We start from the raw sequence: 15,594 nt of genomic DNA, 5'->3' as shown, positions 1-15,594 counted from the left end.
TCGAATAAACATAAACTTCGCCTTAAACAGATCCAAATAAAGTTTACAAAACTTTTTATGAATCCTACATCAGAAACTTGACTGCGTCTGCATCATCAATTCCTCGGAGAACAAAGAGAGACCTAAGAGTAAACAATATAACTCCACCATCCAACATTTATAATTCTAGGATTTCTTCTAGACCCAAGGGTTCTTCTTCTCTGATTTTGAACTCCATCCAGCGCTTGTTGTTTTCTGGCAACACAACAAAAAGTACGTTAATATTATCTCGTCTCAACACAACAGTGTCACAATCCCTCTCAGCTTATTTCACACTTGTGTACTGACTATTAAAGTCGAAGTTCAACTAATACTTGCTATGATTCAAGTAAATAGACATCTATAGGTAAAGGTTGAATGGGGTTATATAATATGTAGGAGGATTTCAGACTATTTTCGCTTACCGATTTCAGCTTCTTTGCTCTACCCCGAATCCTGTTCCTGGCAGGTTTCAGCTTGTATATCCGAACCATCCAATGGTGACTCGTGAAAACCTGATGCCAAAACCAGTCATATTTACCAGAATCTAAGTAGAATCAATGCGCCCCCGGTTTGTAATAAATAACTTAAATCTCACCTCTTCGAAATGTGTGAGCTTAAAATGCTTCTTCCCAATCTCTGTCCGCCTCACCCGATCATAACCTTTACCATCTGTCTCTACAAACCTGAAGAAATATATTAGAAACTGAGCCTTGTAAAGAGCGTTAAAGGTTACACTTATAGGAACGCCGAACGCATCGTACCTGTAGTAAGAGAGCTTGTACATAAGGCAGTTCAACATTGTTGGAGTGGCTTCAGAATTAATCCGGTATTGGCCATCTCTCTTTGCAAAGCAATTAATAGGTAACCAGGTTCAGATTCAAAGTCTTCAAAATTAATCAGCCATCACAACTTGTTGCTAAGACCAAAAGAAACGAAACGAAACAAAACAAAAAGCCAAAAAAGTACCAGATAATCAGCTTCCTTTATATGAGGAAAGACACCGCCTCCAATACGAACCATCCACAGAAACTTGTTAATATCATCACTTGGGTAACCAATAAGACCTGATGAAATGATTGTCAAATTAGAGAATATGCGTCAGCAATAATACATCAGAAGACAATGTCATGAGCCAGACACATACCACCAAAGACGACAAGAACATATTTCACATCCAAGGAGTTGAAAATTTCCCACGCCGCCTTTTCTGGAGATGACATTGCAGTGCCAACAGTTGCAATGTGAGTATTATTCCAGGTATTGTTGTCAACAATAACAGTTCTATTAGCCATAGCTGTCGTCTGATAACCATAGTCCCACCATGATGCCACCTACATGATTTTGTTTTTGCAATACCAAACTCAGGCAACTTCATATATCAAAGACAACTTATACCTTTACCAAAAGAAACTTAATAGGATCCAAAAACTGGCTTGTCTTTGTCAAAGTAACTTACTTTATCATCCACATCAGTATTATGGCTTAACCATGCATAAGATTCTCTAAAATCATCGAAGACGTGTAGGCCATCGCGTGATTGAGATGTCAATACTATTGATGGAGCTGAGTATGCTTCTGCAGCAGCCCAGACACAATGAATCTACAAAGCAAAGGTATGCATTTGGAAGCCTTATCATCTGTAATCTGTCGTTTAAACTAACTGTAAAAGATGGGACCATAAAATAACAGCTCGAAGAAAGTCTACATACCACATAGAAAGCACCCAACATTATAAGGAGAAGAAGCGCAACAATAGAGGTTTCAAGTGGCAAAACAAGAGCCTTCTTCTTAGCCTTGGACTTAACAGAAGGTTTATCAGCAGGTTCCCTCTCTTTTTTCTTGCCCTTTTTAGAGGACCGCTCTTTTACAATTTCTTCACCCTTGTCAGTCTTACCAGCAGAAGCATCATCTTTTGGGGCATTGTTCGTATCCTCTGCCTAACAATAGAAACACCCATTTTTTTTCCAGAACTTGGTCAGCACAGAATCAGGGAGAATTAAGTAGAGAGAGAAGCATACTTACATCATCTGTGGAATTAGACGATCTACCTAACTGGTATTTGATGGAACCCGTGAAAACATCAAAAGCTTGAGAGAGTGCAATCCCAGACATGATGCATGCTGCTGGAGCGAGCACGAGCATAAGACGAACCTAAGGGATCAGGAAGACATGTGAATACAGGGTTGACTACAAGAACTAGGCAATAGAAAGATGAAACTGGAATTCGTAAACATGCAACTCACCATAACTCCAGAAAAGTATACAGACATTACAATGTAAAGGACCACAAAAGAGCTGGAATCAGATAAAGGCGAAAAGCACGCCTACCACCAGAAGATAAGAAAAGTAAAGAATCAACACAAAATATATGGACAAAGAGTCATTTCATGTAGTACAAAATCTAACTACAATCAAAATTTAACTCACAATGATGCCGGCAGGGACCAAGAAAGCCAAAACATTGATATCCATGAAATAAGACGGCCAAGTTGGAGGTTGATGTTCACTGACACTTGCAATAATTGGAATATACTTGCTTGCATAAGTTCTGATGTAAGATAGATAAAACCAAGAAAAACGGAATGTCAGATATGTTACAATTATAAAATGATAAAGCAGAATTCCTGAAATGTGGACAAGGACATACTCAAATTTGCGAAGAAACTAAATTGCTAGGGAAAAAAAAAAGATAGAAAAACTAGAACAACTCACGGATCAAGTAGACTCAAACTCCTACCACTCCATCCTCCTGTTGGACTTGAAGCCACCAATGCCACAAGGATTGCCACAACTATGAAACACACAACCCTGTCAAAAATATTGGAGCATAGATAAACATTTTACCCCATGACGCATAATCCAGGAAAGCTAGAGGTTATCCCATCTCTATGGTAAATGGTAATTGTAGACATGTCAGAGAGCAGCAGTATAAAAAAGCTTACATGCCGATAGACACAACAAGTGTCACAGCAACTTTGAACATTTTAGGAGTAAGAATGCCTTTGATGTAGTATACGAGAGCGACAACGTGGATGATGATGAAGACCTGCATAAGTTATCGATAAGTTTTTATTTACATCAATGCACTTTACTACGTACACATATTAATATATCTCCCAAGAGAAAATTTAGAAGGCTTCAAAGTTCTATCTTAAATAACTCTACAGGCATCAACTAGTAAACTAGCGTCCACAAAACTATGCACAAAACCGCACTAATCCATGGTCAACTTACACGAAAATTCAAAATCAATACTGAGCATTAAATGAAGAGGCATAAATAACAAAATAATGAAAAAGCAACTCACCAAAAACGAGGCAAAATGTTCAGAAGTCAAAACGGCATTGAAACCAACAACAGGCACCAATGCAGCTAACAACGTGCCTAACACAACCTGCATACGCATGGGAACAGTTGCTGTCAATAATTTTTTAGTAATATGTCCTTTCAACTATTTTCAGCATCTTATGTGATACATAACCACTCCATTCCAACATGGGATGACAAATAATTTCAGAATAATACTAAAGAATGTTATCTATATTCGTGAAAACCATCTGAATCATCATTCACGGATCTTCATAATTACGTCTCCAATGGACAGTTCAAGAATGTCTTAAACAATTATGTCCCTTATATTTCTCAATCATATTACGAATTCAGTTTTTGTCACTCACTAATAGCTAGAGTCCGACCTTGGACAGAGAATAATATACTTAGTCTCACTTGTACATTTTAGACTTTTCAAGGAAAAAAAACCGAGAAAGGAAAGATTCTTACCAACGGAGCATAGGCAATGTACAGTCGAGGAGAGTATCGGCCAGTGACAATGCACAAAAGCACGTGCATTGGTATCAGGTTGATAATGAAGGTGTAACCTCCCCATGAACATACCTAAATGATGGAAAAGGGTGAACCTGAGTAGAGAATAATAGTGACGAGGAAAAGAAGAAAAGAATGAGAAGTTTATTCCAAGTCCTACCATGTAAAAGTATGCAAGGGCATTCAGGGTGGCATAAAACAAGGAACCTGTATTTAATGTCTGCATAAAATCATGATAAGGATCAATCGGGAGAATAAACTTAACAGGAATTTGCAACTAAGAAACTGAGATTTACAAGAGAAAGCTTATGTTAGTTGTTGAAGGAGCTTTATTAATTTATACACATGCTCCATGTAGTGAAAATCAAACCAACTTTACATGCCATTGGAAAAAACGCTAACCTTTATGTAAAGATAGAAAGTGAAGATCAAAGCAAAAATGGCAACAGCTTCATTGTCATAGCTTCCAGCTACAGATCGGGATATATATGAGGGAACCTGCAAAGATAACCATTTATTTAGCAAAAAGAATTAACATTCTAAAGAATCGCATAAATAGGCTTTTGTGGCAACTGGCAAATTCCACTAAACGATGCACCAATGCTGAATGGTGTACATGACATCATATAACCAAGCAATAAGCAATTTAAAGTTATAGTCATGATGTTCTCGGAACTCAAAGCTGTTCAGAACTCTTCCAAAACATCACTTGAAGAAAATTTCCATGTAAACCAATTGAATAAATTACCATGGCCAAAAGAACAGCAGCTGCTAGTCCTGCCCCGGAGCCTTTAACTTCCTGTTACAAAGCAAATACAATGTTGGATTCACTGATTCTGGAATTTACTAGTGAAATCATAGTAGAAAAAAAAAAAGACAAACCTGGGTCAAAAGGTAAGTTGCCCAGGATGCGAAAGCTGAGAATACAGGTGCAGTGAAGACACAAACAGTCTCTACTGATAGAGGAATGTTTAGTGAATTTAAGAACCTGTGGCAGATGGATACAAACATTACAAATTTAAACCTAACCCATACAGATGTATCAAATAATTGCTGGTAACGGTGACACTACACTCACCACCAGATGGTTCCAGCAGTCAAAGTCAACCCAGGGTAAACAGTTCCTCCAATCACACGGCCAAGAGGATACCTAAAATCAGATAAATTGAAACATAAATAAATAAAATATGCTATTGAAGATAGCAATATATCAAGAGATCCTAAAAAATTACCAGGTCCGATCATCAAACCAATTCCAGAACTCGTATATTCCATTCTTCGATAAGAACTGAAATAAACAACAAATTAATATAGGAGAACTCTCGCACACAAAGCTAAAATAAGTATTCCTGAATAATAAAGAAAAGAGAGTGAACCTGAGTGACTCTATAATTGAAGTAAGGATCAAACTCATGAATCACACTTTCATACTTTATAACCTGAAAATAATCAAAAATGAAAAAGTATGAGGTTAGTAACATAAAGTAACACAGAGACAGTGTGTGGGAAGAAACGAAGCTACACCAATCAATGGCAAATTATGAGATCGGATCTAGAATAGTCGGATCTAAACTAAGTCCGATCGGATCTTAAAGCCTAGCAATATTTTAGAACACCGAAAACGAATCAACCGAGCAGAGACATGAGAGTGTGAACTCACAGAGAAGAGACGGATCGAGAAAGCGAGGACACCAATGAGGACGAGGATCAGAACTGAGAGAACGTTGCCGAAAGCATGCCTCATCGCAGTCGCCGTTGCAGCCGGCTGTGGGCTCTCTAGAGCCGCCATTTTACGCGGCGGTAGGTGAGCTCTCCGGCTCGATGAATCGGATATAAAGAGAGAGTGAGGAACCAAAGGATAGGGAACGACTTCAAAAAGGTCTCGGAAGGGTTTTTGGACGCGAAAACTATCTCCGGCAAAACTATCTTCTCACGGGAATTACATGGGGATGTTTAAGCTGCGGTAAAACTAAAGTGAACAAACGACTGACCCAGCCTTCGTGGATTTAACACATGTCATGTCTTCATTCGCCACAACTCATCTCATCTAATCCGGTTTTCTTGGGTAGTGTAAAGTAAAGTAAACAATCAAATCTAATCACACCGGTTAGTGGAGTTGACTTTCCAAACCGATTAACACTCCAGTCAATTGAAACCTAATCAAAAAATATATGAAGGGATAAAAGACTTTTCAATGGAATAGAGTTTGTTTAGGATGAAGATGACACTAGTGGTTCGGATTGGACTTTACAACTACGTATGGAGTAAAACTGACATTTGGACATTCACGACAGGGATGCCAGGTCTTGTGCAACATAACTAATACTGTTGTATGTCTCCGAACCAAGAGGAGTGGCCAGCCTTCACTGCTGCTACAATGGTTAAGTTGGAGACGATAAAGAGGGTTTTCTTCCGGATTTTGTTCTTTCACGTTTAATTCGTTTGAGAAATATTTGTTACACTTTTGTAAAGTTTTCAATACTGAACAATCATTCACATGAAACTATAAAGATAAGAACTCCAGGGGAAAAGTCAAAAATATAAATAACAGTATTCAAGTTAGTGTTGGTGCAAACAAAGACAACCTCAGACTCGGGATTCCCTTTTACAGACAGTGTCAACATACTTTTACAGACCAAAAACAAGTACATTAGTTTCCTTGCAAGAGAACACTAGAATTTCAAAACGTTTTGATAATTATCTATGAAGAGAACTCGTTTGCACTTTCTTTATGATAAACAGCAGACACATGTATATTTTTGAGAAACCACTGTTTTACCTGATTTCCTGAATTCGGTGCCCAACGGCACTGCCCATGCTCTGAAGACTGAACTATGAGGAAGCAGACATTCAAAAAAAGAGCACAGGAGGAATATCCATCTTTAAGCAAACAAGTTAGAATCTATTTGCTCCACATTTGGAAAGATTTGTCTGACCACAGCAACATAATCCGAAGACTTGGCCTGCCAAGAGATGGGCAACAAAAATGATATATTTAGAACTACAAATCACTTAATGGATTCAAACTACATATCAATTTAAAAGACATTGGGTCTCACTCAAATAAGTGAATTGACTGATGTAGAAAACTAAGTTGTGATACTCAAATTCTGTTCCCTAATGCATAAGAAATTCCACAGAAAAAACTAATGCATTATCAAAAGATACAGAAAAAAGGATTTATCTAGATTACGATGTGCATTAAACAAGACCAGCAATGCGATCATACGTGTAACATTTAACTGACATTCCACATCAAAAACCAAAACCAAGGTATGAGATTCTACAATAATGCTTGAAAAAAATTCGATAAACAGTGATTAAAAGACTTTAATTATGGTCAAACTTACACAAGGGTTATTTTCGAGGTAGATAGTGGTAAGCTTATCTTTAGATCCTGTAACAGCTTCTGTGATTGCTTCAAGTGATTCTATCTGGTTGTCATTAAGCCATAAATCTTCCAACCTATAGGTTAAGGTAAAATAAGGATGGTGAAAACAAAGCACCAAAGGACAGAAATCAGTCTGAAGAAAAGGGAAAGTTGAAATACTTTGTGAGGTTCTGAATGTCATCAACTGATGTAAGCTTGTTGTTCGACACATCCAATACCCGTAGGTTGACCAATGCACTCAAGCCTTCCATTTTTGAGATACCATTATGACTCAAATATAACTCTTCAAGAGCAACACAATCCTGGGCACATTGTTTTCATGCATGAGAAGAATAAAATGCTGGTTTGAGGAATAAGGATATCTATATAGAATGGTAAATAATACAAACCTCGAATCCTTTCATAGAGGTTAATCGATTACTCTGCAAGCTAATCTTTTTAATGCATCTGAGCCCACACAGGTTGACAACTTTGATACGGTTTCTTCCGAGCCATAGTTCTTCTAAAATTGTGAAGTTTTCCAAATTTTCCATTACCTGAAACCTCAATGCAGTCATATATAGATATTGCTGAACCACTGTAAAGCAAATAGAAACATCTCAAAAGAAGAGGGGACAAACCCGCAATCTATTAGACCCCAATTCAAGAATCTGCAAGTTGTGCAAGTGTTCAATCTCCATAATCTTGTTAACTTCATTTTTAGACACATAGAGTTCCTTCAGTGAGCTAGTGGCCTTGGATAATCCTTCCAACGAAGTGATTTCATTGAAAGATATATCGAAAACCAAAAGCTTTGAGAATATGCTGATATCTGGTACTTTTTCGAGCTTGTTATCTCTAAGAACTAGCTCCTGCATCAAAAAGTAGTGTGGATTGAAGATAAAGAAAACTAGATTGGTTCCAGGGCCAGCAACAAAATCAGATGCGAGAAATGCGTATTGACATATTTCACCATTTCCCAAAGCACTCATAAGATTCAGAAGTAAATAAATAAAATCAGAGAGTGGAGAATCACCTCGAGATCGGACAAGGCGTCCCAGCGAGACAAAGGCTCGACTCCGGAATCATCGATTAGGTTCTGGCGAAGAGAAAGCTTCTTGAGCGCGGAGAGCTGAGCGATCCTCGTGTCCAATCCCGACAAACGGTTCGCCGTAAGGTCTAGCTCAGTCAGGGTCGGAGGCAACTCGACCGTATCGAGACTGTGGAGCTGATAGCTAGTGAGATCGAGAACATTACTCGAATCATCGATCTCTACCAATGATTCCTCCTCCTTCTCACTGTTCATGGCTTTTTGATTCTACAAGCTCCCCTGATGACGACGACGAGCTTCAAAGGAACTTGTCTAAGCGAATGTCCCTTAAAACAAAACGTCGACGTTTCAGCCACACTTCTAACTTTGTTGCCGCAGTAGGGTTGTTATATGGAGGGCCGTAAGCCCATGGATAGGCCCATCATCAGGTCATTAGGAGAGAATATTGCAAACAGCGAAAACAGGGGACTTATGCCATAGTCGATATTTACAAAGGTAGAGAGTCAACTTTGTAGCTATTCCTACTCATACAATAGACAAGTACATAGTACATTGGACGTAACTCGTAAGCCATAAGAAGTCCAGTCTATCATCGACGCTTTGCTTGGAACACTCTATTATACCAAATAGAATGCAAAACCATATGAAACAGATCGTATCTCTGCGGTTTAGCATGCCACAGAAAGTGCCTTTGCGCCTTTCTCACAGCCATTTGCATCTTTACGTATTTCTCTTCTGGTATAGACGACAAAATATCTTTCAACCTCGGGATGTCTTTCTCCGGAATAATGGAACGCGCTCCAATCAAGAACCTCGAAGAAAGGCGGCACAAAGTTGTCTGATATAATCACAGGGACACACTCATAGAAAATAGATTCAACCACCCTCGGGCTGTTTACTTCAAACCCTTTTGGACAGATGCAGTACTTGCTACTTTTCATATGCTCGATGTAATTCATCTTGCTCGCTACACCAAACGGCATCCGACCGAAGATTTTCATTTCCGGGTCTTTGTCTTTCCAGTGCTGCAGCAGAATTGTACGTAGGTAACCGTGCATGCTTCCAGCGTAGAAAGCCAAGGTCCGCCTCTGAGAAGGCGGTTTCCCACCTAAATCACGGAGAGGATTTTTGGCAGCTCGGACATATGTTTCAGGGAGTGAGATGTCTCTTCCAATCTTGAAGCCTGCAGTTACATCTGCATTGCATAGAGCTTTAATGCAATGCTCCATGTGGTGTCTTGTCTCATAAGGTGCCTGTTTAGTGAACAAAAGTTAAAACGGTAATACTCATTGATAAAATGAAATGATTCGTACAATTTAAAGAATTCAGGAGATGCANATCTCTGCGGTTTAGCATGCCACAGAAAGTGCCTTTGCGCCTTTCTCACAGCCATTTGCATCTTTACGTATTTCTCTTCTGGTATAGACGACAAAATATCTTTCAACCTCGGGATGTCTTTCTCCGGAATAATGGAACGCGCTCCAATCAAGAACCTCGAAGAAAGGCGGCACAAAGTTGTCTGATATAATCACAGGGACACACTCATAGAAAATAGATTCAACCACCCTCGGGCTGTTTACTTCAAACCCTTTTGGACAGATGCAGTACTTGCTACTTTTCATATGCTCGATGTAATTCATCTTGCTCGCTACACCAAACGGCATCCGACCGAAGATTTTCATTTCCGGGTCTTTGTCTTTCCAGTGCTGCAGCAGAATTGTACGTAGGTAACCGTGCATGCTTCCAGCGTAGAAAGCCAAGGTCCGCCTCTGAGAAGGCGGTTTCCCACCTAAATCACGGAGAGGATTTTTGGCAGCTCGGACATATGTTTCAGGGAGTGAGATGTCTCTTCCAATCTTGAAGCCTGCAGTTACATCTGCATTGCATAGAGCTTTAATGCAATGCTCCATGTGGTGTCTTGTCTCATAAGGTGCCTGTTTAGTGAACAAAAGTTAAAACGGTAATACTCATTGATAAAATGAAATGATTCGTACAATTTAAAGAATTCAGGAGATGCATACCCAATCATGACAAGCGACAAGAAAATGATCAGCCCCATCGGTTCTATTGAAGAAAGGGTACTTGGAACTGATGTGCTCAGTGTATTCCTTAAGAAACTGTCGTAGGTTAGTCCTGTTGTGAGAGTTACGCACATAAAGCTTGAATTCTAGCATCCGTGCACTAAATGGCATATAGTACAAGTGAGCCCTTCTGGGGTCCTTTACAGTGTACTGCTTGTTTTCTTCCATCAACTTCATGAACCATCCTTCTGATGCATACAATCCCTTGAGTATTGGAGTATGGAAAATGGGGCGGCTTCCTTCCTTATATACATAAACTTTGAGCATCCGTTCCATAAGTTCGTAACTCCTGAGATGGATAACTGAATCGGGTATGTCAAGAGTATCTTTTATAGGAAGGCACTACCAAACAGACCAAATTTGTGAACTGAACATATTATATGAACTCAGGCTTTCCCTTTTCCCTCTCTTCTCGATACTAACTTCCAAATAGAAAACTGTCTCAACTTTGGACCTTATGGCATGAATTTTACTCTTTAGACATTACAAAAAGAATGTCAAGAGATTCATATACACCTGTATCTGTATGCACCATACCCTTTTTCTTAACCAGTAAACTTAGTTTAGAATAAGGCCTATGTTCTGCAATTTTACCTCTTAAACATGGAAACATTACGGAATATTGGAGGGTGGAGTTCCCGTTCAAGTTTTGCAACAGGAGCATTCTCTATCTCCTTCCTTGCAGCTAATATCTCTTCATCTCTCCTAGAAGACCAACGCGGTCGCTACATTGGAAGCAGTATCTTCTCAATTAAAGTCTCACAGGTAAAAAAACAAACTAAAAGGGACAGCTGCAAAAATTACCATTGCTCGTGAAGTTCTACGATGCCTTGCTAAAATCCGATTCATCCCCTCGATTGTTGTCACAGTTTTTGGTGGAAGATTACACCGCATCTTCTGCTTCTTACTAACTTGCTTAGAAACTAGCAAGGTACTATTTCCAGAAACAGGTAGCTTCCCCACCGAGGAAACAGGACCAGCTATAGATGAACTAGCATTTAACATAGACCCCTTCACCTTCTTCTGGCTTTCAACCGACACATTTTGCACTTGATATCCATACTTACTAGTTGAAACTTCCGGACTTTGCTTCACACTACCTTCAACAACTTGTTTAATGACACTGACACTATCCTTTGCATCTTCAAAGCTCTCAAAATCAACAGTTTCATCAAACCCTTCATCATCCTCCGTCACATTCCTTAGACCAAAACCTGAAACATACCCATTTTTCTCTGCAGAATCCTGAGAAACGCTAACCGCAAGTGTGTTTCGTGACGGATTCATCAGCGTTTTGCTCTCATTGGGCAGTTTAAGCCTTCTGCCATCAGGCAACAGATATATCAAGGCGTCACCATATGAAAGTAACAACAAAACATGAGTAAGGGCCACAATCCCAACCAGAATAGCCCATTTACTCTTTGTTCCACTTCTTATATGTTTCCTAAGCTCAGATCTAATCTCCATGAGAAGAAATTACACAAATTCAAACCCAGAACACATTCAAGAAAACAACAACAAATTAATATAAACACTAAGATTTCCGATGATCTTTATCCTCAATTACAAATCAAAAACAGTCGTTACTCAACACTCAGAGTAGATTGAAGCTCATGGAGTGGAAAAGGCATGGATTTGAAGATGGTAGAATCTTCAGACAACGCCGACCCAAGTGAACTGTCTTGTATTTTGGTCTTCCTCTCTTTGACGACCTTTTGACTAATTTAAGCTGAAAGAACCAAACCGAACCAAAAATTCATAGATCTGGATTACTTAATAAACCGAATTTTTATAACCGGTGTGCTTAAAGCTAAACCAACCAACCAACCGGTTCAAAAGTCGCTCCACCATCACTGCAGTGTTGTTCATCACAGAGGGTCAGAGAAAATCAAAAATTACAAAAGGAGTGAAGCAAATTCACCAGCTACGGGCATGTGCGTGTGCGAATGAATCTTGCTATCAAACCCTAAATTCAACCAAATCGCCATGAAGGTGTTTGCACGAGCTTCTCCATATGCTTACAGATCCTATCTCCTCGTCATAGTCCTCTCCGTTTATATCTTCTGGCTCCGTCCCAGCACTCACCGTCCCCACCACCAAAATCTCAATCCGCAGAACGTGACTCGCTCGGAGTCTGAGACTGCGACGGAGACGAACTACATAATCCGATTTAAGCAGTACAAACCGGCGAGAAACCATCGAATTTACCTCGAAGCGAAGGTCCGATCCGGTGGTTGGGGTTGGATCGAGAGGATTAACCCGGCGTCGAAGTATCCGACTGACTTTGGTGTTCTATGGATCCGAGAAAGCGGGAAAGAGGACGTGGTTGGAGAGATTGAGAGGCTGGAGATGGTCAAAGACGTGAACGTTGAGTTTAAGTATCAGAGAGTTTTGCTTGGAGAGTCTTTTCTCGACGGGAATAAACGTCCGGGGAAGATCTTTACTCCGATGTCTTTCGAAGAAGGAACTGGTTCCTCTGCAATGGCGGCTACAAGTAACACCACATTGAACTGGAGTAGACATCTTCTCAGTCAGGTGTGAGATTGTTTAAGTTACATCTTCAGATGTAATTCTATTTGTAAATAGGAATCTACTGGAATACCTGATTTTGTTAATGGGATCTATGAGTTAATTTTTCATGTCGTAAACTGTAAGTGAGGTCTTTTACAAGTTACAATTATTCTATTTTGCAGAAGACTCAAGTTACGTCCTTGTTTGGAGCTGATGTTCTCTGGAAGAAAGGGTACACTGGTGCTAAAGTCAAGATGGCCATATTTGACACTGGAATAAGATCTGACCATCCTCATTTCCGCAATATCAAGGTACCAACTATTTCTCAATGGTTTTAGATACGAGCTGCTAGTTTTCTTTGATCTTCTACTTGTCTTGTCTTGTTAAGCTCTGAAGCTGGTATTGACGCAGTAACTTTCAGGAGCGTACAAATTGGACAAATGAGGACACTTTGAATGACAACCTGGGGCATGGGACCTTTGTTGCTGGTGTTATTGCTGGTCAAAATCCAGAATGTCTTGGTTTTGCCTCAGACACGGAAATCTATGCTTTCCGAGTGTTCACAGATTCTCAGGTAATGCATGATCACGCAACAGATATATCTTCTTATGTAGCAACTAGCAAGGGGTTTAACGTTCCTTCAACGAAACTAAATCACACATGATCCATTGATTTTTATTTGTGTTTCCCCAATTACAGTTGCTAAGATACTGTTAGGTACACGTTGATCTTTATTTTTGTCCTCAAGATAGTATAGTTGCCATACATGTTTTCCCAGATATGCAAGTTAACTTAATCAAATAGGTTATGATAAGTTTGCGCTCAGCTTGTTGCAGGTATCATACACCTCATGGTTTCTTGATGCTTTCAATTATGCTATAGCAACAAATATGGATGTATTAAATTTGAGCATTGGGGGACCGGATTACTTGGATCTGCCTTTTGTAGAGAAGGTAATCGTTCCGTAAGCTCTTGGTTGAAGTTTGCATTATCCTGTTGGGTCAAGTCGTGGAGTATTTCTTTCGAACAGGTATGGGAAATAACTGCCAGCAATATCATTATGGTGTCTGCAATAGGAAATGATGGGCCACTTTACGGAACGTTAAATAATCCAGCTGACCAGAGTGATGTCATAGGTGTCGGTGGTATTGACTATGATGATCACATAGCTTCATTTTCATCTCGTGGCATGAGCACCTGGGAAATTCCTCATGGGTACTGTATTTCTTTCCTGCTTCGACATGCCTTTTTACAAACTCTACAATTGAAGAAATAGAAATACAAAATACTTGTTTTTATGCAGATCCTAACTTGAAAATTTTGTGTACAGGTATGGCCGTATCAAACCAGATGTGGTTGCATATGGCCGTGACATTATGGGGTCAAAGATCAGTACTGGTTGTAAAAGCTTGTCTGGAACAAGTGTGGCTAGTCCTGTTGTTGCTGGTATTGTTTGTCTGCTTGTAAGTGTTATTCCTGAAGCTAGAAGGAAGGATCTGCTCAATCCAGCAAGCATGAAGCAGGCGTTGGTCGAAGGTGCTGCTAAGCTTTTAGGTCCTAATATGTATGAGCAGGGTGCAGGAAGAGTTGATCTGTAAGTTAACTTCTCCATACTGATAATCACCATTGGATTCTTTATTTTTATTTTGATCCTATTTCCGAAATTTTTTAGTCTCTAACTTTTCAACTCTTTGTCAGGTTAGAATCATATGAAATTCTAAAGAGCTACCATCCCCGGGCAAGCATTTTCCCGAGCATTCTTGATTATAATGATTGCCCATATTCCTGGCCCTTTTGTCGTCAACCACTATATGCGGGTGCCATGCCTGTGATTTTCAACACTACAATTCTAAATGGTATGGGTGTCATAGGCTATATTGAAAGTCCACCAACATGGCATCCTGCAAACGAGGAAGGAAATCTGTTGAGCATTCACTTTAAGTACCCAGATATCATATGGCCCTGGACTGGTTATCTAGCTTTACACATGCAGATCAAGGAAGAAGGTGCACAGTTCGCAGGTGAAATAGAGGGAAATGTAACTTTGAAAATCTATAGCCCAGCATCCCCTGGAGAAAGTGGGCCTAGAAGAAGTACGTGTTCTCTTCAGCTGAAACTGAAAGTGATTCCCACTCCACCACGAGCCAAACGTATTTTGTGGGATCAATTTCACAGCATAAAATATCCTCCAGGTTATATTCCAAGGGACTCTTTGGATGTCCGCAATGACATTCTTGACTGGCATGGTGATCACCTGCATACAAACTTTCACATCATGTACAACATGTTACGGGATGCTGGGTACTATATAGAGACTCTTGGTTCACCCCTTACATGTTTCGATGCTCAGCAATATGGAACTCTTTTGATGGTTGACCTCGAAGATGATTACTTTCCAGAAGAAATTGAAAAGCTCAGAGATGACGTTATAAATGCAGGACTGGGTCTGGTTGTGTTTGCTGAGTGGTATAATGTTGATACTATGGTGAAGATGAGATTCTTTGATGATAACACGCGCAGTTGGTGGACTCCAGTCACTGGAGGTGCAAATATCCCTGCACTTAATAACCTTCTCGCAGCGTTTGGGATTGCGTTTGGAGACAAAATTCTCAATGGGGATTTCAGTATTGATGGTGAGCAGAGTCGATATGCTTCTGGAACAAATATAGTCAGGTTTCCTGCTGGTGGGTTTTTGCACACTTTTCCTTTACTGGACAGCTCTGAGAGTGGTGCTACAC

General features: G+C 39.8%; 4 protein-coding genes across 4 annotated transcripts in view; 1 reads left to right on the top strand and 3 right to left on the bottom strand.

Annotated features, from left to right (window-relative positions):
- Window positions 1-5,793, bottom strand: LOC104736038 (dolichyl-diphosphooligosaccharide--protein glycosyltransferase subunit STT3A). Its single transcript, XM_010455951.2, has 23 exons — window positions 5,504-5,793; window positions 5,220-5,282; window positions 5,076-5,131; window positions 4,922-4,993; window positions 4,726-4,831; window positions 4,592-4,642; window positions 4,246-4,341; window positions 4,004-4,063; window positions 3,802-3,915; window positions 3,329-3,415; window positions 2,964-3,067; window positions 2,734-2,829; window positions 2,449-2,569; window positions 2,265-2,345; window positions 2,044-2,172; window positions 1,731-1,958; window positions 1,478-1,621; window positions 1,166-1,352; window positions 988-1,085; window positions 783-862; window positions 617-704; window positions 444-533; window positions 1-234 (listed from the first exon to the last, which is right to left on the bottom strand). The coding sequence occupies exons 1-23, from the start codon at window positions 5,630-5,632 to the stop codon at window positions 178-180; spliced, it is 2,337 nt and encodes a 778-aa protein (XP_010454253.1). The 5' UTR covers window positions 5,633-5,793; the 3' UTR covers window positions 1-177.
- LOC104736037 (protein phosphatase 1 regulatory subunit pprA) lies at window positions 6,363-8,595 on the bottom strand. The gene is made up of 6 exons (XM_010455950.2): window positions 8,250-8,595; window positions 7,855-8,085; window positions 7,624-7,770; window positions 7,394-7,536; window positions 7,194-7,308; window positions 6,363-6,806 (listed from the first exon to the last, which is right to left on the bottom strand). Exons 1-6 carry the CDS (start codon window positions 8,517-8,519, stop codon window positions 6,726-6,728), a joined length of 987 nt encoding a protein of 328 aa, XP_010454252.1. The 5' UTR covers window positions 8,520-8,595; the 3' UTR covers window positions 6,363-6,725.
- LOC104736036 (probable glycosyltransferase At3g07620) lies at window positions 8,710-12,044 on the bottom strand. Its single transcript, XM_010455949.2, has 5 exons — window positions 11,150-12,044; window positions 10,940-11,070; window positions 10,286-10,634; window positions 9,741-10,198; window positions 8,710-9,076 (listed from the first exon to the last, which is right to left on the bottom strand). Exons 1-5 carry the CDS (start codon window positions 11,810-11,812, stop codon window positions 8,854-8,856), a joined length of 1,824 nt encoding a protein of 607 aa, XP_010454251.1. The 5' UTR covers window positions 11,813-12,044; the 3' UTR covers window positions 8,710-8,853.
- The window catches only part of LOC104738055 (subtilisin-like protease SBT6.1), a 5,398-nt gene continuing 2,029 nt past the window's right edge, over window positions 12,226-15,594 (top strand). Inside the window, exons 1-7 of the mRNA XM_010458294.2 lie at window positions 12,226-12,880; window positions 13,039-13,167; window positions 13,278-13,430; window positions 13,693-13,809; window positions 13,887-14,071; window positions 14,187-14,450; window positions 14,555-15,587. Coding sequence (XP_010456596.1) covers window positions 12,332-12,880; window positions 13,039-13,167; window positions 13,278-13,430; window positions 13,693-13,809; window positions 13,887-14,071; window positions 14,187-14,450; window positions 14,555-15,587 — 2,430 coding nt within the window. The 5' untranslated portion in view covers window positions 12,226-12,331. The remainder of the gene's footprint in view (window positions 12,881-13,038; window positions 13,168-13,277; window positions 13,431-13,692; window positions 13,810-13,886; window positions 14,072-14,186; window positions 14,451-14,554; window positions 15,588-15,594) is intronic.

This window comes from Camelina sativa, chromosome 13 (genome assembly GCF_000633955.1).
Source record: "Camelina sativa cultivar DH55 chromosome 13, Cs, whole genome shotgun sequence".
Taxonomy (NCBI): Eukaryota; Viridiplantae; Streptophyta; class Magnoliopsida; order Brassicales; family Brassicaceae; genus Camelina; species Camelina sativa.
The sequence above is the reverse complement of the archived record's forward strand: the minus strand, read 5'-3'. Positions and strand labels throughout refer to the sequence as shown.